Source organism: Saccoglossus kowalevskii, chromosome 15, assembly GCF_978046115.1.
Source record: "Saccoglossus kowalevskii chromosome 15, keSacKowa6.1, whole genome shotgun sequence".
Classification (NCBI taxonomy): Eukaryota; Metazoa; Hemichordata; class Enteropneusta; family Harrimaniidae; genus Saccoglossus; species Saccoglossus kowalevskii.
Window position 1 is genome coordinate 10,356,423 of NC_140655.1, and position 17,327 is coordinate 10,373,749.

The 17,327-nt window shown below is 39.2% G+C and overlaps 1 protein-coding gene across 1 annotated transcript; it reads right to left on the minus strand.

The window, feature by feature from the left end:
* Nucleotides 1-904: 904 nt before the first annotated feature.
* On the minus strand, nucleotides 905-4,711 carry LOC144357973 (low affinity immunoglobulin epsilon Fc receptor-like). Its single transcript, XM_085508414.1, has 4 exons — nucleotides 4,657-4,711; nucleotides 3,860-4,080; nucleotides 1,921-2,047; nucleotides 905-1,136 (listed from the first exon to the last, which is right to left on the minus strand). Exons 1-4 carry the CDS (start codon nucleotides 4,709-4,711, stop codon nucleotides 1,066-1,068), a joined length of 474 nt encoding a protein of 157 aa, XP_085364540.1. The 3' UTR covers nucleotides 905-1,065.
* Between the last annotated feature and the right edge of the window lie 12,616 nt (nucleotides 4,712-17,327).

The window sequence follows — 17,327 nt, forward strand, 5'->3', positions numbered from 1 at the left end:
AAGTGGCGGGAAAGTCTCGGTGGGAAAGTTCGGGCGGACGTTTGGGGCCTCTCCGGGGCTATGGGTCCGCCGATTCGGGGCCTAGGGTGGTGTATGGGTGTGGTTGTTGCAAGAGAGGACCTACAGCGGGCGCAGCAAACCTGTGGGGTTATTCTTGGGGGCCTGTTGCAGACATTAGCATTTAAAGGGGGGGTCTATTTGCCTCCCGCGCGTGCCCGCTTTAGAAGGTGAAAAACACCACCGTTCGAGTGCCGCTAAATTTGGAACGCCCATGGGGTTGTAACGGAACATAGGATGACCCCCCGGTCCAACCGCCCATTGTATAAACGGAAAACTATTGTCACTCTGGAAACTCACTAAATTATATGTCAATTGTTGAAATGTTTTCACAATATATCACAGAGCAAATTCTGAGATATAAAGTAAAATGCCTCACAATAGAAGCCAATGCAAAAATGCAAATTTTGCATGACATTTCAGACACATGCATATTGAAAAATGTTTCGGTTACCCCAGTGTTTGTTTTCATTTTCCGAAGATATGAACCTATATTAATGAAAGTGTGACATTATTAATTTGGCTCGAATCTCTGTAATATATCTTCGACGCAAATATTCGAGTGCGATAGAGTCGCGAGACTTGTTTCCCCCTCACATTGTGGTTCATTCTCTCGCGTCCACTATACCTTGGAAAAATGGACGTCACAATGGCGAGAGAAAATGGAACACGTGGTTATCTCACAACGGGATCTTGGCGGCCATTTTGTTCAAGATCTATTAACACGTGTCACATATGCTCTCTATTGAAAGGAATTTTATTACTAGCAGTACGAAACTGATCAAGGCTGAGGAAGTATTCGAAAAGATTCGGAGCCGGATCATAAATACAAAAGAAACATTCTGAATTAGAGATAACTTGATCTTTAATTATTTATTCATTATACACCACTAAAAGACGTACAAAATTAAATTTATTGTGTAATTGTGTTTCCACAAAACGATACGGGTAATGAATGTCTGTGTCGTAGTTGACAGTTTACATAGACGATATCTCGAATTTTCTGCTTTAATACACGGCGTTCTGCTTGCATACGAATGGTTGCACATCCGTACAGACCTCATCGTTCCACCGCCAATCTGTAATAACAATACATAGACGTAAAAACGCTCATCTAACATTCACATTAACCCTGTTAATAACAAAGTCGATATATGAGGCTTTCGACACACGCAGATAATTTGCGTCAATTTCATTCAAATTTAACGAAGAAATTAAACAAAATTATACAAAAACATGCAAAATGATTTGGGTGGAGCTATGTCATTCAATGTGTGTTCTATTAATTCCATATTCCGTAATGTAATAATCTACGTATGTGACAATTATTTAATAACAACTTCGAATGAAAAGAGGTAATCATAACTCATAAAACAAACAAACGTTAACTACTGTCATGATTTACAGTTCAACTGTCTGGAGGTATACATAGAGCTGACTCATTTAGTATACGTAGACAAGATACTAGGGTGCACGCTTTGTTGCACCACGGAATTACACGTATTAAAATCAGATCTAATTGTTGTTGTTTTTCTGAAAACTATTTTAAAATTATTTTTTTAGTAATTGTCTGATCACGAAAGCCCAAAAATCTGAGCATATGAGATCTCGTTCAACTCGCTCTTCAGCACACCTCAGTAACCAATTGACTGACTAAAATAAAAAAAATGAATATTTGAAAAAAATAAAGAAGGGAAACACAATTTGATTTGATCAATTTGAAATTGGGTCGAGCAATTACATATACCTATGCCTGAGACTGAAATATGTAAATTAAACGTTCTAATCAATAAAGATGATTCACGATATAACTCCTAATGTTATTGCTATAATCGTGTACTATCACGTGTTTTTTGCACTCACAGTCACTCTTACTTCCGTCCATCTCCACACAGTTCTCTCCACCAATCAACCCACTTTCGTTCGGCTCTCCGTCGTGCCAGTCCAGGTAATCTACTGGTGTGCCATCGGTCCATGCAAACAAGCCTTCCTGTAAAAGGAATGACATTCAACCAACCAACCAACCAACGAACCATTGAAAGCACACTGACAAACGTCAAGCCATCGTTTCGTCTGAATATTTATATTAGTGTATAATTAAACTATATAAACACTGATGTAAAACACGTGTTTTACGTGTTAAGGTATCCTCGGGGCGGACATCCGGGCATTTTCACCGCTTGGCAACCCTGGCGGTGAAAACAAAGGCCAAAAACTCGCAGAAAACGATACTTTGGGATGGTGGTTGAGACTCCCCTGAACAGTATAACACGATTAGCCCTACGTGTGTAACATATCTAAATTTGGTTGTTCAGGATTACTTCAAAGTTGAGTTTGTGTTGTTTTCTCGAATTTTCACCGGCTCGACCGGCGTTCCACAGCAGCGCGCACAGAGCCCATAGAAATGCATGTACAGTGGTGCGCGTCTTAGCAACGTGGAACGTCTTGTGACGTAGCTCCGCGCGCCCCGAGGATATTTGCCAGTTTCTGACACTTTAGATGCTATATGTATTCTTGAATTCACACAATAACAATTTCAATGTTTCATTAATATTTGTTTGGAAAGCTTTGTACATAGTTGTACATCAGTAAAATTCGATTTTAAAATTCGACGACAGAATCATTTACATTATATATAACTTTTACAGAACATTATTGTGTCATCGATCTTTATGATAAATATAATATTCGGAAGAAAATGACTAAATTATTATGCAAACTAGTCATTCTTCCCATTTGAGTTTTTCAGTTGTTTAGAACAGTACTTCCTGGAGTTTTTTTCCCGTTTACTGTGAAATGATGGTGGTCGATTTATCTGCAAAAGGTCGTTTGGTATTTTGAATAGTACGTCTTGTTATAAAGTAACAATGTTGTGTCATGGAGCCTGGTCAAACATTTAACATGTGAAACATCTGGACACTCATTTGCCGATAAACTTACATAACAAATTGGGGTAAAATCAGAAGCTATTAAAGAACCTGCGAAGATTTACCCACTATATTATTAAAAATTGAAATAAAAGACATAGTTATGCAGCAGATAAATCCTTTTTTTGTTATGTCCACTCTGTTCATGTGAACAAATAAAGAGGAATATGCCTGGCATGCCCTGACTCTTTTAAGCCATAAAATGGCGTACAGCTGTAAAAAACAGTTGCACATTAATTGAAGACATCTACGCATAAAGCTAACTCCAAAATCTTGTCTGCGCACATACAATGTACGTCTGAATAATGACTGAATATCAAAGAGCGAATCAAAATGTGAATGTTCCGAATGTCCACGACCTGTACATTATGAGAGTTAATTCTCTGTCCACGACGATGTCAACTTTCGTTGAATCTACGAACAATGTCGAATGTTTTCCTAATTTAATAAGATAAATCATCACTTCACAGATTTATACCTAGTTATAACAACGAAAATATGCCCTCTAGCGTCGAAGCCCGTCTGTGAAGTCAAAATAACGTAGATGGCCCAGGGTATAATCAATGTCGTCTTATAGTACACCTCTGTTTGGTTTTGTGTCGTCGTTGGTTATCTAGACGTAAATCTTTAAAATTACTGTTTGTTTGTTTGTTTATTGTTGACGACCATAGATATAATATCGACATTGTGAACGCCATCTCTTTACGTCACGGTGTCCCTTCCTCGTTACAGTACGCCTCTTTTAGGTACAGCGTAATGTCGCCGCCGCTATCTATACTTCGCTGTATTATGTCAACATTTATACCTGAAAAAGCAATACATCATTAGTTTTCGCTAATTCTACGGAATTAAATTCTGAACAAATTATTACTTACTTGTTCTCTGTCGGTTAGACCAATCCAGATGTTATTATTACCACAAGTTTCAGTTGCCCCTTGCAAGTTGTACACAAAGTCATTTTCTGCGTCGCTGTGAATTGATACTAAGTTAGCCCCGCTGCTTTGGCATAAATCGTTTGCTTGTAACCATTCCCTGGTTGCACTGTAATAACGATAGCAGTATCCTTCAGCATAATGCCAATACTTGGGACAGGTTTCTGTACAGAAAATTGGGTTAAAACCGACTTTTTACTGAGTACTTACTCATTTATAATTCAAAGAGCACGAAATAAGTCATGCCCTCTAGAGACGAGTTATTTCTATGACGTCACAATGACTGTAGTGTAGTTGTTTGTAGTTGTTCGTGAATCTCTCAAAAACGTTGTTTTTATTAAATATAGAAATCAATAAGAACACTGCGATCGCTCTTCATTTTCTCATTGACATATCATCGGAGATCTTTGCCGCTGGAGGGCAGTTCTCATAAGAAAGGTGTATATTATCACAAAAATATACATATGTCGGTTTGTCGATAAAAGTACGGGTAACCGTTTTCATGTGACCTCTCATTTTTATGAGATGACTTTTGCAGCGTATGCAAAGTGACATATGGACATGGAATGATTAAACGTGGCAACCATAAAATTAGGAATGTAACTTAAATAAATTTTGTAATAAACTGCGTTCTCTTTAGCCAGTTAATATTTTTTTGTAAATATAAACCCCACTTCTATAATTGTATTCAAATATTGTAAATTGTCAAGTCTTTTGAGAATATAAGTTAACTGACTTACGTGCCGAAACCTGGACTACAAGGAAAAGTGACAGCGCAATCGTTTGGCGAAACATCTTGGAGTATACTATTAGTAAGACTTTTCTCGCTTATTGCTTGGTGGTTAAATGATGAATCATCCATCAGACGTATCAATCACTGCCAAGGTAAAGTACATACAGATTACGATACGACACTTTGACAGCTGGTTTTTCTCCCATAACAATCGGCGTTAGATGGCATGCTTTCCATTATCAGTAATGCCATGTTAGGTTACTTGGAGTACACTTGGTCATGACCCATTGTTCTGGCCGTACGTCACGAGAAACATTCACTCGAAAGTGATGGTTATCGGATATAACGTCACACGAGCGTGAACTATGACCAAAAGTGAGGCGTCAAGTTATATCCGATAACCAACACTTTCGAGTGGGTGTTTCTTAATTATACCACGAAAAAACACACGATACAACTGAAAGATTCAGGGATCGACTGCAATGCCAGTACGCAGCTTTGTCGTTTGCTCATACCACTTGATATTGAAATGAACCTTCTCAGTCCAGATTTTTTTTCCCAAGAACCTCCACCAGAAAATGCAATTGCACTTTCGTTAAAAGCCGTGGTTGGTATTGTGGGTCAGAACGCCTTTTTGAGGACAAACTCTATCTCCTCGTCAAATTCCTGAAGTGCACTAAAGCTGATTTGCAATTGCAATACAATTAAGTAACCAAGACAAAGCCAGTTTATGTTTTTATCTATCTGTATCTGTATCTGTATTTTATCTGGAATTACATTTCCCATAACTATAGAAATTAGATTCTGCATATGATTACAAGTGTGGCCGGTTTACAATTTGCATAAAGACAAACGTTTTACGGAAATAAAATAACGGACAAAACAATAGGTGTCATGACCATGAGTGGTATAATTTTAGTAAATCCACACTTGTTTCCAAACAGATTGTATACTAGATAACAGGACATTGGATTAGCTGCATAAGTGTACTTAAAACCCACCTTGTGCGTGGCGTTTGGGCCAATCATAATGCTCTACCTCACGAGTTAACGCGTGTTTAAACGCCACAGGTGTGGTTGGCATCGCACCAGGCCGAATAATTTGCCGTACTACTATCAATAGTGTAGTGTATCCAAGGTACTGAGTAGACTTTAATTACAAATACAGTGACAACTGCTTATAGATGGACATACAATGATAAATTATTTTCCAACTGTTTTGAATCAGGTTAGCAAAACAAGGACGAGTAAATGCCAGAACCTTGATTTACACACAATTTGCTTAAATAGACATGAAGTTATTACTGGTGTAAGCATGTGCATTTCGTGTATTCTGTTACGCGTCCTTCACACCCGTTGTACTATTGCAGGATCCATGTCGATGTTTGAGTGAGTAGACAACGATTGCTGGTAAATAACGCCCACTTTAACAACGCCGTGGCTATTACCAGGTTCTACAGCTTTATGAACTGAGGGCTTAATACCCAGTTCCCAGCCACACAATCAGCACAACTACCTGTTTCTTAGGAATATAGCGCCGCCAAGTGGCCAACAATTAATTTTAGACCACAAATGATATTGAATGAGGGCGCAAATTTCAGTAATCTGTATTTTCAGCCACAAGGGTCAAAGGTAATTATAGATTAAAGATCAAACCAAGTTTTAGCTGGGTTTAGTTCAGTATCAAAAGACTTTTGATTGGCTACAGAAACACAGAAGGAAGCAGCCCGGACCAATCAAGAGCCATATTGGTTGAAAACAAACCACATCGGAAACAAATGAAGATGACAGCAATCAAGAAGTTCCTAAAAATGGGCATCATTTTTAAAATAGTTGTTTTATATGTATTTCAGTTCAAATTTCTCCCATACAACTTGTTTGACATTCGGTGCAGTTGATGTTGAAGATTAAGTTCAGCTGCTAAGTGACTGGACAGATTAATGCACAGCGCCACCAACCTTATGTATGTGTTTATTACCGTCTACGTTTTATAATACCACCACACCACCAGATTTTATCGCTCATTGATATTTCGTATTTTTTTACAGTTCAGCTTAATTTTCATCCCAATAACTTAAGGCACATCGTAAAATGCGCCTAAAAAACATGAAACTTCATGATATGATTTTCTTGAGCCATATATAGTTTTCAATTATGGAGAACTACTGATACAAAACAGATGTGTCAGAACTCAGTGTGTCTTTGAATGGAATGATAAAAGAATGACTGGCCAATAACTAAAACTTCGCTTTTCAGTAGTTGACAAAATGATGATGTACACACCTGCATTGACATATCCACGAGGAAAACGCGAATATGTGTTGGGCAAGTGAAACTCGTAATGGAGCTGTCCTGCCATAAGTCCAAGATGAAAAGTAATGAGTGGTAGTGTATGACAGCAGGTAGATATTATGGACAGTAACTGTATATAAGAGAAAAACTGATAACCAGAACTGATCGTCCAGCTCTAAAGTGGATGTTAGTCATATGTGTCGCGTGGTAAACAAACCAGGAACACTAACACGGGAATGCTAGAAAGAGACACTGCAGGCAATATTGTTGTCAGTGGAAACGGGACGCTAGGATTTCTAGGATTCCTAATGGCATCAAGAATACTGCAAGACTTATGCAACTTATTCAAAAACACTGCTAGTGGCCAAACCAGCGTAGTGAGGTACCGTAAACCCGAAATATGTTTTCTGTTGACTATGGACAGCAGAAATTGGTGAAATGTACTGGATCCCTTCGCGAGATTTCTGCATATTTGTTTTGGAGATTCTTTCAAGTGAATATGGCAGATTTCCAATTTAAAAATATTAAGGATGGATATAACACGTTAACTAGAAGCTTGCTACAAAATACTATGTAATAATCACGTTTTGGGCCTACATCTAAACATCAAAACCCGTATTATACGGTATATTTTACCACTGCTTGCATAATTAAACACGCTCTCAACCAATCAGAACAACAGATACAGGCAATAGACATCCTCGTACATTATAATGCTTACGGGCTGTGATCAAATTAAATGCGTTTATTTCAAAACTTAGATATTTTTTGGGGTTTTTGTGGAGGAAAATACAGTTTTTTTATAGACGAGTTTGTTGAACCCGCTACATTTTTTGTAATGTCATTAAACTGTCTTAATTCAAGACAAATTAAATGCAAAACATCAAAATAACAAATTGGTTTGTCTTCGATATTAGTCATGAAAATTATTGGTTCGCATGTGGAAATATTTCGTTATGAAATATTCTTTATATATTTCTGTACTCATTTGTTAAAATCAATTGTTTTCATTTTTTTAAAACGAAGAAATTAAAATTCGGAAAAAAATGTTTTGTCTTGATTACGTTAGTACGATGAGGCGTGGTTATCTCGGTATCGTATAGATAAAGCGAATCCGAAAGTCCGAAAATAAATTCACTATCACATACGTACAAAACACACAGCATTGAGAAAATAATTGGTAATATATCAGTTTATTTGAACACAAATCATGTGTATCACTATGGAATCCGTTGATTGAACCCCAATGTGTGTACGTTCACGCGGTGTGGTGGTTTCTTACTGATATCTCTAGAACTAATTGTCACAGGTCTCACTGGCGGTGGGGGCCGGAACAGTGAATTGCGTATTTTGAGTGCAGTGTTTACGCAATTTACGGAAAAACACACACACAAGAGTTCGAGTAATTGTGGTTGCTGATAATAATCTCGGATCTTTATTTTCATTTAGCCTAAGTAACAACAGATCATAGAGAGGTGAAAAAGGTCACACAAGCAAGACAGTGCAATTGACCTGTGAGGGCGCTAATCCGAAATAGTTAGGCAAATGCCCTGTTAATGAATACACAAGGTTTCTGGATATAAACAAACTCAATTAGTGTTAACAAAGGGGGGATATATTTGAGGTTCAAAGAACCTGGGTCACATCCTCCCCTGTTTTGAAGAAAAAACGACATCCTTGTCGTTCCAACAACCCAATGCAATATCTGATAACTAAAAAATAAATAAATTAAAAAATAACAACCACTACTGGCGCTAGTCATGCAGGTCAACAGGGTGTAAAACCAAAATATCCCCAAGGTGTGTCCTCCATCAACTCACACTCTTCTTCAGTCTTCAGTGCACTACTTCCCACATCACAATCCTTTATCTTCTTTCCATACCAATATCTTCGTCTTCGCACCACATCTTCTCTTTCATCAATTCAGTGAATTGATTGAGCACACGGTAATTAATGCCTGACTTACAGATAAAATTATCCTAACCAGTGTTCACAGAAAGAACATGGAATGATGACAAAACTTACTGTGACACCAGGAAAGTCCCTCAACCACAAATTTATATCAAGGTACAATTAACTACAATTCATCATAACAGACGTGACCATGAAACATAATGGTACACTGTTCCAAGAACCAAACTAGTCTCAAATCAACACAACTTCAACGGTATAAAAGAACACTTCCTCAACAAGGCTAATAAGACGAGCCAAATACCTTTTTACGCAACCAAACTAGAACTTTTACAACGTTTAAGTAGTTCGCAAACTAGAGCCATGCTATAATAAACAAGTCGGTCAGGGGCTCTTCTGGCTCTACTAGGGTAACGTCTAGATTCAGTAACTTGTGGAGTTACGGGTTCACTTTTATCACTAACCAAATATTTTGGTGGGGGGACAGGTTCATGTATAGCCTCGTCAATATTAACTGAGGTATCAGGCAAAGAATTTAATGAAGTATCAGGAGGACATATTATATCTGTTGAGTTTTCTAAGATGGGTTCCCAAGTTACAGACTCACAGGCCGACTCATCAGAATGCTCAGGACAAGAAACATCACAACTATTAAGACTTTTATCTGCAGTTTCAAGTAACTGCCCAACATCAGAAACAGAATCTCTAAACTCAGCTGGCGCCATAATTGGAACATCAAGTGAATTACTGGATAAATCCAAACCAGATATATCTTTTGGAATGCCAGGATCACTTAAAGAATCATTAAGAAAGTACTGAACGGCAAAACAATCATCAGAATCACTATCACAAGTATCTATTTCATTGACAGGACAAACCTCAGTCACATTGCAACTATTGTCGTCATCAAAAGCAACTCTATCTACACAATTTTCCTCATCTGCACTGAGAAAAGTGCAGGGCTTCAACAGGTTTCTGTGTACAGTACGTATTCTCTCCCCTTCTTCACACTTGATAACATACACTGGAAGATTTGGTTTTTTTGAGACAACTACATACGGCACAGCTTCCCATTTATCATGTAGTTTGTGTCTACCTATCACTGGGGTCTTGTCTTGGAAAAGAACTCTATCTCCAGGTTGAAGCTCCAACAAAGTATTGTTTGACTTTTTATCATAATTGGTCTTTTGTTTGCTCCTCGACAAATCAGCCTGAGCAATTGCCTCGGCATATGATGACTTCAATCTACGGCGAAGGTTGTCAGTATACTCAGAGTAGTCTACTTCATTACCTATAGACTCATCCTCACAAATACCAAAAGCTAAATCAATAGGAAGGCGAGGTGCCCGAACAAACATGAGAAAATAAGGAGTATAGCCAGTTGAGTCATGGCGTGTGCAGTTGTATGCATGTGTCATGGTTCCCAAGTACTCCTTCCAGTCTAGTTTCTGGGATGGATCTAGAGTACCAAGCATGTTCATCAATGTATGGTTGAAGCGTTCTGTCATTCCATTTCCCTGGGGATGATAGGGTGAGTTTCTGCTTTTCTGTACTCCTGTAAGTGTACACAGCTCATTCACCAAAGCACTCTCGAAGTTCCTACCCTGGTCAGCATGCAGTCTCTTAGGGATACCAAAATTACAAAAGAAGTTATTCCACAACGTCTTTACCACAGTGCTTGCTTTTTGGTCTTTTGTTGCATATGCCTGGGCATATCTGGAAAAGTGATCAGTAACAACCAACACGTTTTCATAACCACCTTTGGAGCGTTCCAGTGATAAATGTCGATGCAGACCAGTTCAAGCGGTTCTGTCGTGCGGATATTTACCAACGATACTCTGGTTGTAGCAGTGGGTGACTTTCTCAGAACACATCTCTTACAGGAATTGCACCATTGCTTCACAAAAGACTGCATCATGGGCCAATAAAATCGTGATCTAACTAAATCCATGGTTCTATCAAACCCAAAATGACCATTGGCATTATGAAGACTTGTTAGAGCATCACTTCTAAGCTTCTGTGGTAGGACTAACTGCTGTATCTCACCACGTTCATTACCTTGGGTTGACCTAAACAGCACACCATTCCTCACTGATAAACTCTCCCACTGTTTCAAAAGAAGTTTAGTCTCCCTAGACTCGTGTGATCTCTCGCGTCTACTGGGTCTTCTGTTTTCTTGCTTGTATGCAAGCACTCTTTCAATGGCAGGATCTTGTTTTTGAAGTACGCTCAATTCTTCAGTGGACTTGCCTGGCAATGACTGACTACCACTCTCAGGGTTGACACCGGTGCAAGGCAGGAGATTAGGCTCTGAGAAATTGTTCACTCTTTGCTGAATTACTGTGCTAACTGCTCTCAAGGTCTCTTCAACGTCTTCTCTTGGCATCCTTGACAAACCATCAGCATTAGCATTGCTTTTGCCTGGGCGGTATACAATATCAAAGTCAAACATGGCTAACTGTGATATCCATCGCTGGCCACAAGCATCTAATCTAGCTGTGGTCTTTGCATATACCAGAGGATTGTTGTCAGTCTGAACTGTGAATCTGTTCCCATAGAGGTAATCTCTAAGTTTATCAGTCACTGCCCACTTCAAACACAAGAACTCAAGCTTATGAGCTGGATACCGTGTCTCAGAGGGGGTTAGTCCGCGGCTTGCAAAGGCTATAACACGTTCTGTTCCATCTTGCACCTGTACCAAAACTGCACCAAGACCATCTATGGAGACATCTGTTTGCAATATAAATGGAAAGGAGAAGTCGGGATAACCAAGAACTGGCGCAGTTGTGAGCTTTTCTTTCAGTAACAGGAAAGCTGACTCGCATTCACTTGTCCACTCATATGGAGGCTGACTTTTGCTTGGTCCCATCTTACCTTTCTTCATGCGTGCATCTCCAGATGTCAATCTATTCAATGGTGCTGCTATCTTGGAGTAACCCTTCACATACTTCCTATAATAGCCGGTGAATCCTAAAAACTGGAGTAATTCTTTCCTATTAGTAGGTCTTTTCCAGTTTCTCACTTTTTCTATTTTCGCAGGATCTGTGTGCACACCATCAGCTGATACTATGTGACCAAGATATGATACTTCCTTACGCAGGAAATTACATTTTTTTGGCTTCAACTTCAAACCATGCTGTCTTAAACGGTCAAACACTAACTGTAGCCTGGTTAAATGTTCATCAAAGGTTTCTGAGAATACAATTATGTCATCCAAATATATGAGTAGAGTTTCAAAGTTATGATCACCCAAACAACACATCATTAGACGGGAAAAAGATGCAGGTGCATTTTGAAGTCCGAACGGCATACGGTTTGCCTCAAACAGGCCCATTGGAGTAGTGAATGCCGATCCTTCTCAGCCACTTCAACCTGCCAATAACCAGATGTAAGATCCAGTGATGAAAAAAACTTGGACTTGCCCAATGCCTCCAGTGCTTCCTCCATCCTGGGTAAGGGGTATGCATCACGAACTGAGCGAGCATTCAACTGTCGATAGTCAATGCATATACGTAGGCTGCCATCTTTCTTGCGGATGATAACAATGGGAGACGCATAGGGTGAGTTGCTAGGGCGAATGGCACCAGCTGCTTCCATGTCCTGGATGTGTTTCCGAACATCTTGATATTGTGATGGTGGGATTCTTCTATGTGGCAGTCGGAAGGGTCTCTCATCCACCAAGGGGATCTCGTGCTGCACTGTTGACGTACAACCAAAATCAAAAGAATGTTGAGAAAACACATCAGAGTTACTATCAATCAATTCTTTTAGTTTTCTAAGCTGAGAGGGGTTGGTGACAGCAGCTTCACTCAAATCCAACCCTGGTACACCCTGTTGTATTGTACTCTGGGATGATACAGGTCTGTGTGGGTCCTGGGGCCGCTTGCGATGCCACTTGTGAGTACCATGGTTCGTACTGTTGCGCTGCTTGGACCTGCTCCTCTCATGTACCAAAATAGACACTGGAATCCTAGAAGGTTCAACTAGGTCTCTTTCCTGATCATGTTTCACATGTACACCAATGTACAAATCAGCCAGAGTTGTGTTGCGATGGATCTTCACAGGCTTTGTGGACAAATTACACACCCGAACCAGGACTTGACCATCTTTAACTGTGCTCAAGCTCCGACCAGTTACTAAATCATATAGATCAAATGCATCCCTTGCCCCTTCAACCAGAACTGTATATGGCTGATGGCCACCTTTGCGTGGTGCACGACAAGAAATATGTGCTTCAGTTCCAGGTTGAATAGTATAAGGACGATGCCCATTATACTTGGCAGGTCCAATTCGACCATCTCTACCACCAAGTTCAGCAGATCCTGTCTCTTTATATGCACCATACCAGACTTCAGACTCCTCCTTCACCTTAGTCAAGTAACATCTACCTAAAGAATTTCTGAAATGTGTGCGACTTGCCCTAATTACATTTGTACCTACAAGCAGAGGAACGTTTCTCCTGTAATCAGTATCCTTTACAACAAAAGCAGGCACCCTACTGAAAGACTGACCAAGAAACTCAAGACTGAGATAAATAACACCTAAATAAGGAACTACCTCAGCTGACGCTCCTTCAATAACAACACTACTGGGTTTCAATGTTTGATGACAAAGTTCTGGATGCTGAAAGACAAAGGACTCAGTTATTGAAGTAATTTGGGACCCAGTCAATCAGGGCGCAACAAGAAACACCATCAACAACAACAATGTCTTCATTTGGTGGACCAATTAACTGTGAGTCAACTTTCACCGAAGTATCAGTCGTAGTAGACTCACTTTCCGGTTCAAGCTGCAAGTTAGACTGGTGCACACAGGAATTCACAGTAGTTTTCTTAGCAGGGCTACCTTTAATGTGGCCACCCGTGACATGCCCTCCAGCCACGGGTTCTAGTTGTTTAAAGGATTTTGTTTTTCAGCACCATCTTCTATGTCAGCAAAGCACCCAGTACTGATGTGGCCTTCTTTCCCACATTTGAAACAAACAACTGGGCCATTATTTGGCGACGTTGACAGTTACCATAAAAAGGTTGACGATTATTACCAGGACGTGGTATATTGTTCAGTCTGGACGTCATTGCATCAATTCTCTGCTCCATACTTTGCATCTTGTTTGCTTGCTCTGCTTGACCACTTGCAATCTGCTTCACTAACTCAGTTAACTCAGCAATTTCAGATTTTGAGCCATCTTTCTTACTCTTGTCAGTTTTCACAGTAGTAGTATTACCAGTGCTGGGAATAACTGCTGGATGACTTTGGGCTTTGCCTGGTTTAGGTGGTACAACAGTTCTTTTTTTCTCATGGGCTAGGCGTCTCAGCTGCTCTTGCACATCCCTGAAACTCATACACCATGGTTGCATTGGGTATAATTTGTTATATATCTCCTCATCATGCAAACCTCTCATTAGCTGGTGGGTAAGACGGTAGTCACGGTCATGCATTGGGCGGCCACCATTCTGTCTCTCCTCGATTGAACGCAGCACTGCTTCTAAAGCTATGGCATAAGAACAAGCTTGTTCATTGGGACGTTGGGAACGGGTGTAAAAATCAGCCATGGGATCCAGGGTACACTGAGCATCACCATATTCGGCACGCAACTCAGCAAAAGCTCTGTTAGGGGTCTGTTCATCAGCATGCAAGTTCAATATCAACTTTCTGGCCTCTCCACCCAAATTGCAGACAATGGTCATGAATTGCATATGTTCTGGCATTGCTCCAGCATTCAACAAATACTGAGCATCTCGTATCCAGTCTTCAACCGAAATCTTGGAATCTGGACCACCAGTAAACAAAGGTATATTACGGATCTGGTGCGATGACATCATACTGAAATGGTGACGTTCAGGCGCATGCTGGGTAACAGAGTGCTGTACAGATGGGGTTTGGTATGATGGAGTACCATAATTAGGCTGACCACTAGGAATTACTTGGGGCTGCCTCATACCATTATTGACATTGCCATATGACATGCCCACTTGAGGACCACTAACATAAGACCTATCAGGCACACCACTGGAGACTACTACACTGGTTGGGTTTGACATACCACTTACTGCAGTCATTCTTGGTAGACCACTCCAAGTAGCAACTGGTGTATTTAGATTACCGTTAATGTACAGGGATGCAGGGGTATGCGGTGGTGTAGCTGTAGTCATGTAGTTATTTTGCTGTGATGAATTGGTAACTGTCGGAATGGCTGGAGGTTGACGTGTAGGTACTGCACCAGGGTGAGGTTGATTAATGTTTACCTTTGAACTGGCTCCATGTGGAGTGTGTGGTGTTTGCATACCTGTAGTAGCTGATCCGCTCCCAGACTCAAGAGATGATGGTAAGTATAAAACAGATTTAGAGTCAGTAGCCATAGCAACAAAGAATAAAACCAAACAAAGAATGCAGACCAGAAAAAACAATACAACTGCAACACTAACTACCCTATAGTGAGAAGAAAGAAGAAGAACTGTTATTAATATTGTGTCAATATTAACAACAGCAATATCTCCAATATAACCACAAACAGTGCAATGTCCTGCAAATACTGACAGCAAATTAACAAGGCAAGAAAATACTAGAAAGCAGAATTTCCAGTATGCTGAAATTACAAACAGTGGATATACAACATCACACAAGAAATTTGCATAAATTGAAATTACATATATGGTATGAGCGCAAAACTACTATGCTACAAATACCACAATAGAGAATGATGGAAAATTGCAAACTCAGTGACAGTGAAACTACGCTAAAATTGTACAAAATACACAGTATACCTAGACTAGTGATGGCATGGGCCTACAGAATATAAGCCTACAGAATAAAACAAACAAAAGCAACACTGCAATACTTAATTTCAGGTGCAAAAACTATTTTCAAAAAAAAAAAAATCTAGTTGCTAAAAAATGGATCTAGCACGAATAATTAAATTTTTTTTTTAAAAAATTGCTACGCATTGACACTAATGCACAAATCACACACAAGCAAATGTTTCATAAGATATCAAGTACACAAATGCCTGCAAGAAAAAGTTGCACACAGCTATATCAATTGCATTAAATTATGCATCAATCAGTACATAAATAATCTATGCAAAAAAAAAAAAAAATACAGCATATCAGTCACATCAAACAAGGAATAAAATTATTAGGCACTTATTAAGAGTTCAATAATAATAAAAGTTCGGTCTTCAACTATTCAGTTATTTCAAATGCAGAAACGTTCAAAAATGGCAATGACTGGTCACCTCACAGCTGGCAGTTCACAACAGCAGACAGCAATGCAAAACGCGTTGTCTTCAGTCACAACACAGGGATCAATATAAACAAGAAACCAGTACCATAGCCTCTCCAAGATAATCAGGAAATCACAATCACGTCAGGGTCACCATTTGTCACAGGTCTCACTGGCGGTGGGGGCCGGAACAGTGATTTGCGTATTTTGAGTGCAGTGTTTACGCAATTTACGGAAAAACACACACACAAGAGTTCGAGTAATTGTGGTTGCTGATAATAATCTCGGATCTTTATTTTCATTTAGCCTAAGTAACAACAGATCATAGAGAGGTGAAAAAGGTCACACAAGCAAGACAGTGCAATTGACATGTGAGGGCGCTAATCCGAAATAGTTAGGCAAATGCCCTGTTAATGAATACACAAGGTTTCTGGATATAAACAAACTCAATTAGTGTTAACAAAGGGGGGATATATTTGAGGTTCAAAGAACCTGGGTCACATAATTATCAGATTTCACTGAAACATTACAGATTTCATTGAAACTTGGTGCATAGATGCTCTCGGATAATGCTAATAATCACCCAATTTGCATACACATTTTTTTTTAGCTTTTTCTCATCAGATTTCAATGAAACTTGGTATATAGATGGGCCATAAGAGAGATAAGCCATAAATATGTTTATTTTTGGGTTAAATTGTATGCTTACTTATTACCTAATTTGCATAAATATCCAGATATTCTGAGTACACTCATCATATTTCAATGAAACTCGGTAAATTCGTTTTTTTTGGGATTATCCTCAAATCTGATTATTTCAGGGTTGAAATCCATGCATATTAATTATCTACTTTGTGGAACTGGACCATGGGATCTCATATATATCTATAACATGCAACTATTGTATAATAAAGACATATGACAAAAGATGTGACCATATATAGTCATGTGACCTCGTTAACGTACATAACTGCAATACATTAAGTACTGTTGCAGATAGGAACATGCAATCAATATTATAATTGTGTTGTCGGACAAGATATATATGACCGAAAAGTCATTATATATGGGCATTATTGCATTAAATATTTATAATTATTATACCACAGCCACTTAGAACTATCCGTTGTAACGAATTGTCTGTTGAATTATACCAGAACAGAAAAATTACAATGTATATTAGTTTGTTATATAAACGTATGCATCGATTTCCACGCATTAGTGAGCAAAATTATTGAGATGTCAAACTCTGTAA

What these genes read in the sequence shown, in the direction of transcription:
- LOC144357973 (XM_085508414.1), bottom strand. Translation starts at nt 4,711, where the DNA reads ATGTTTCGCCAAACGATTGCGCTGTCACTTTTCCTTGTAGTCCAGGTT. An exon ending in GTCTAACCGACAGAGAACAA is followed by an intron (nt 2,048 to 3,859) that starts GTAAGTAATAAT and finishes TTCCTTTTACAG; the next exon opens with GAAGGCTTGTTTGCATGGAC. An exon ending in GGACGGAAGTAAGAGTGACT is followed by an intron (nt 1,137 to 1,920) that starts GTGAGTGCAAAA and finishes TTGTTATTACAG; the next exon opens with ATTGGCGGTGGAACGATGAG.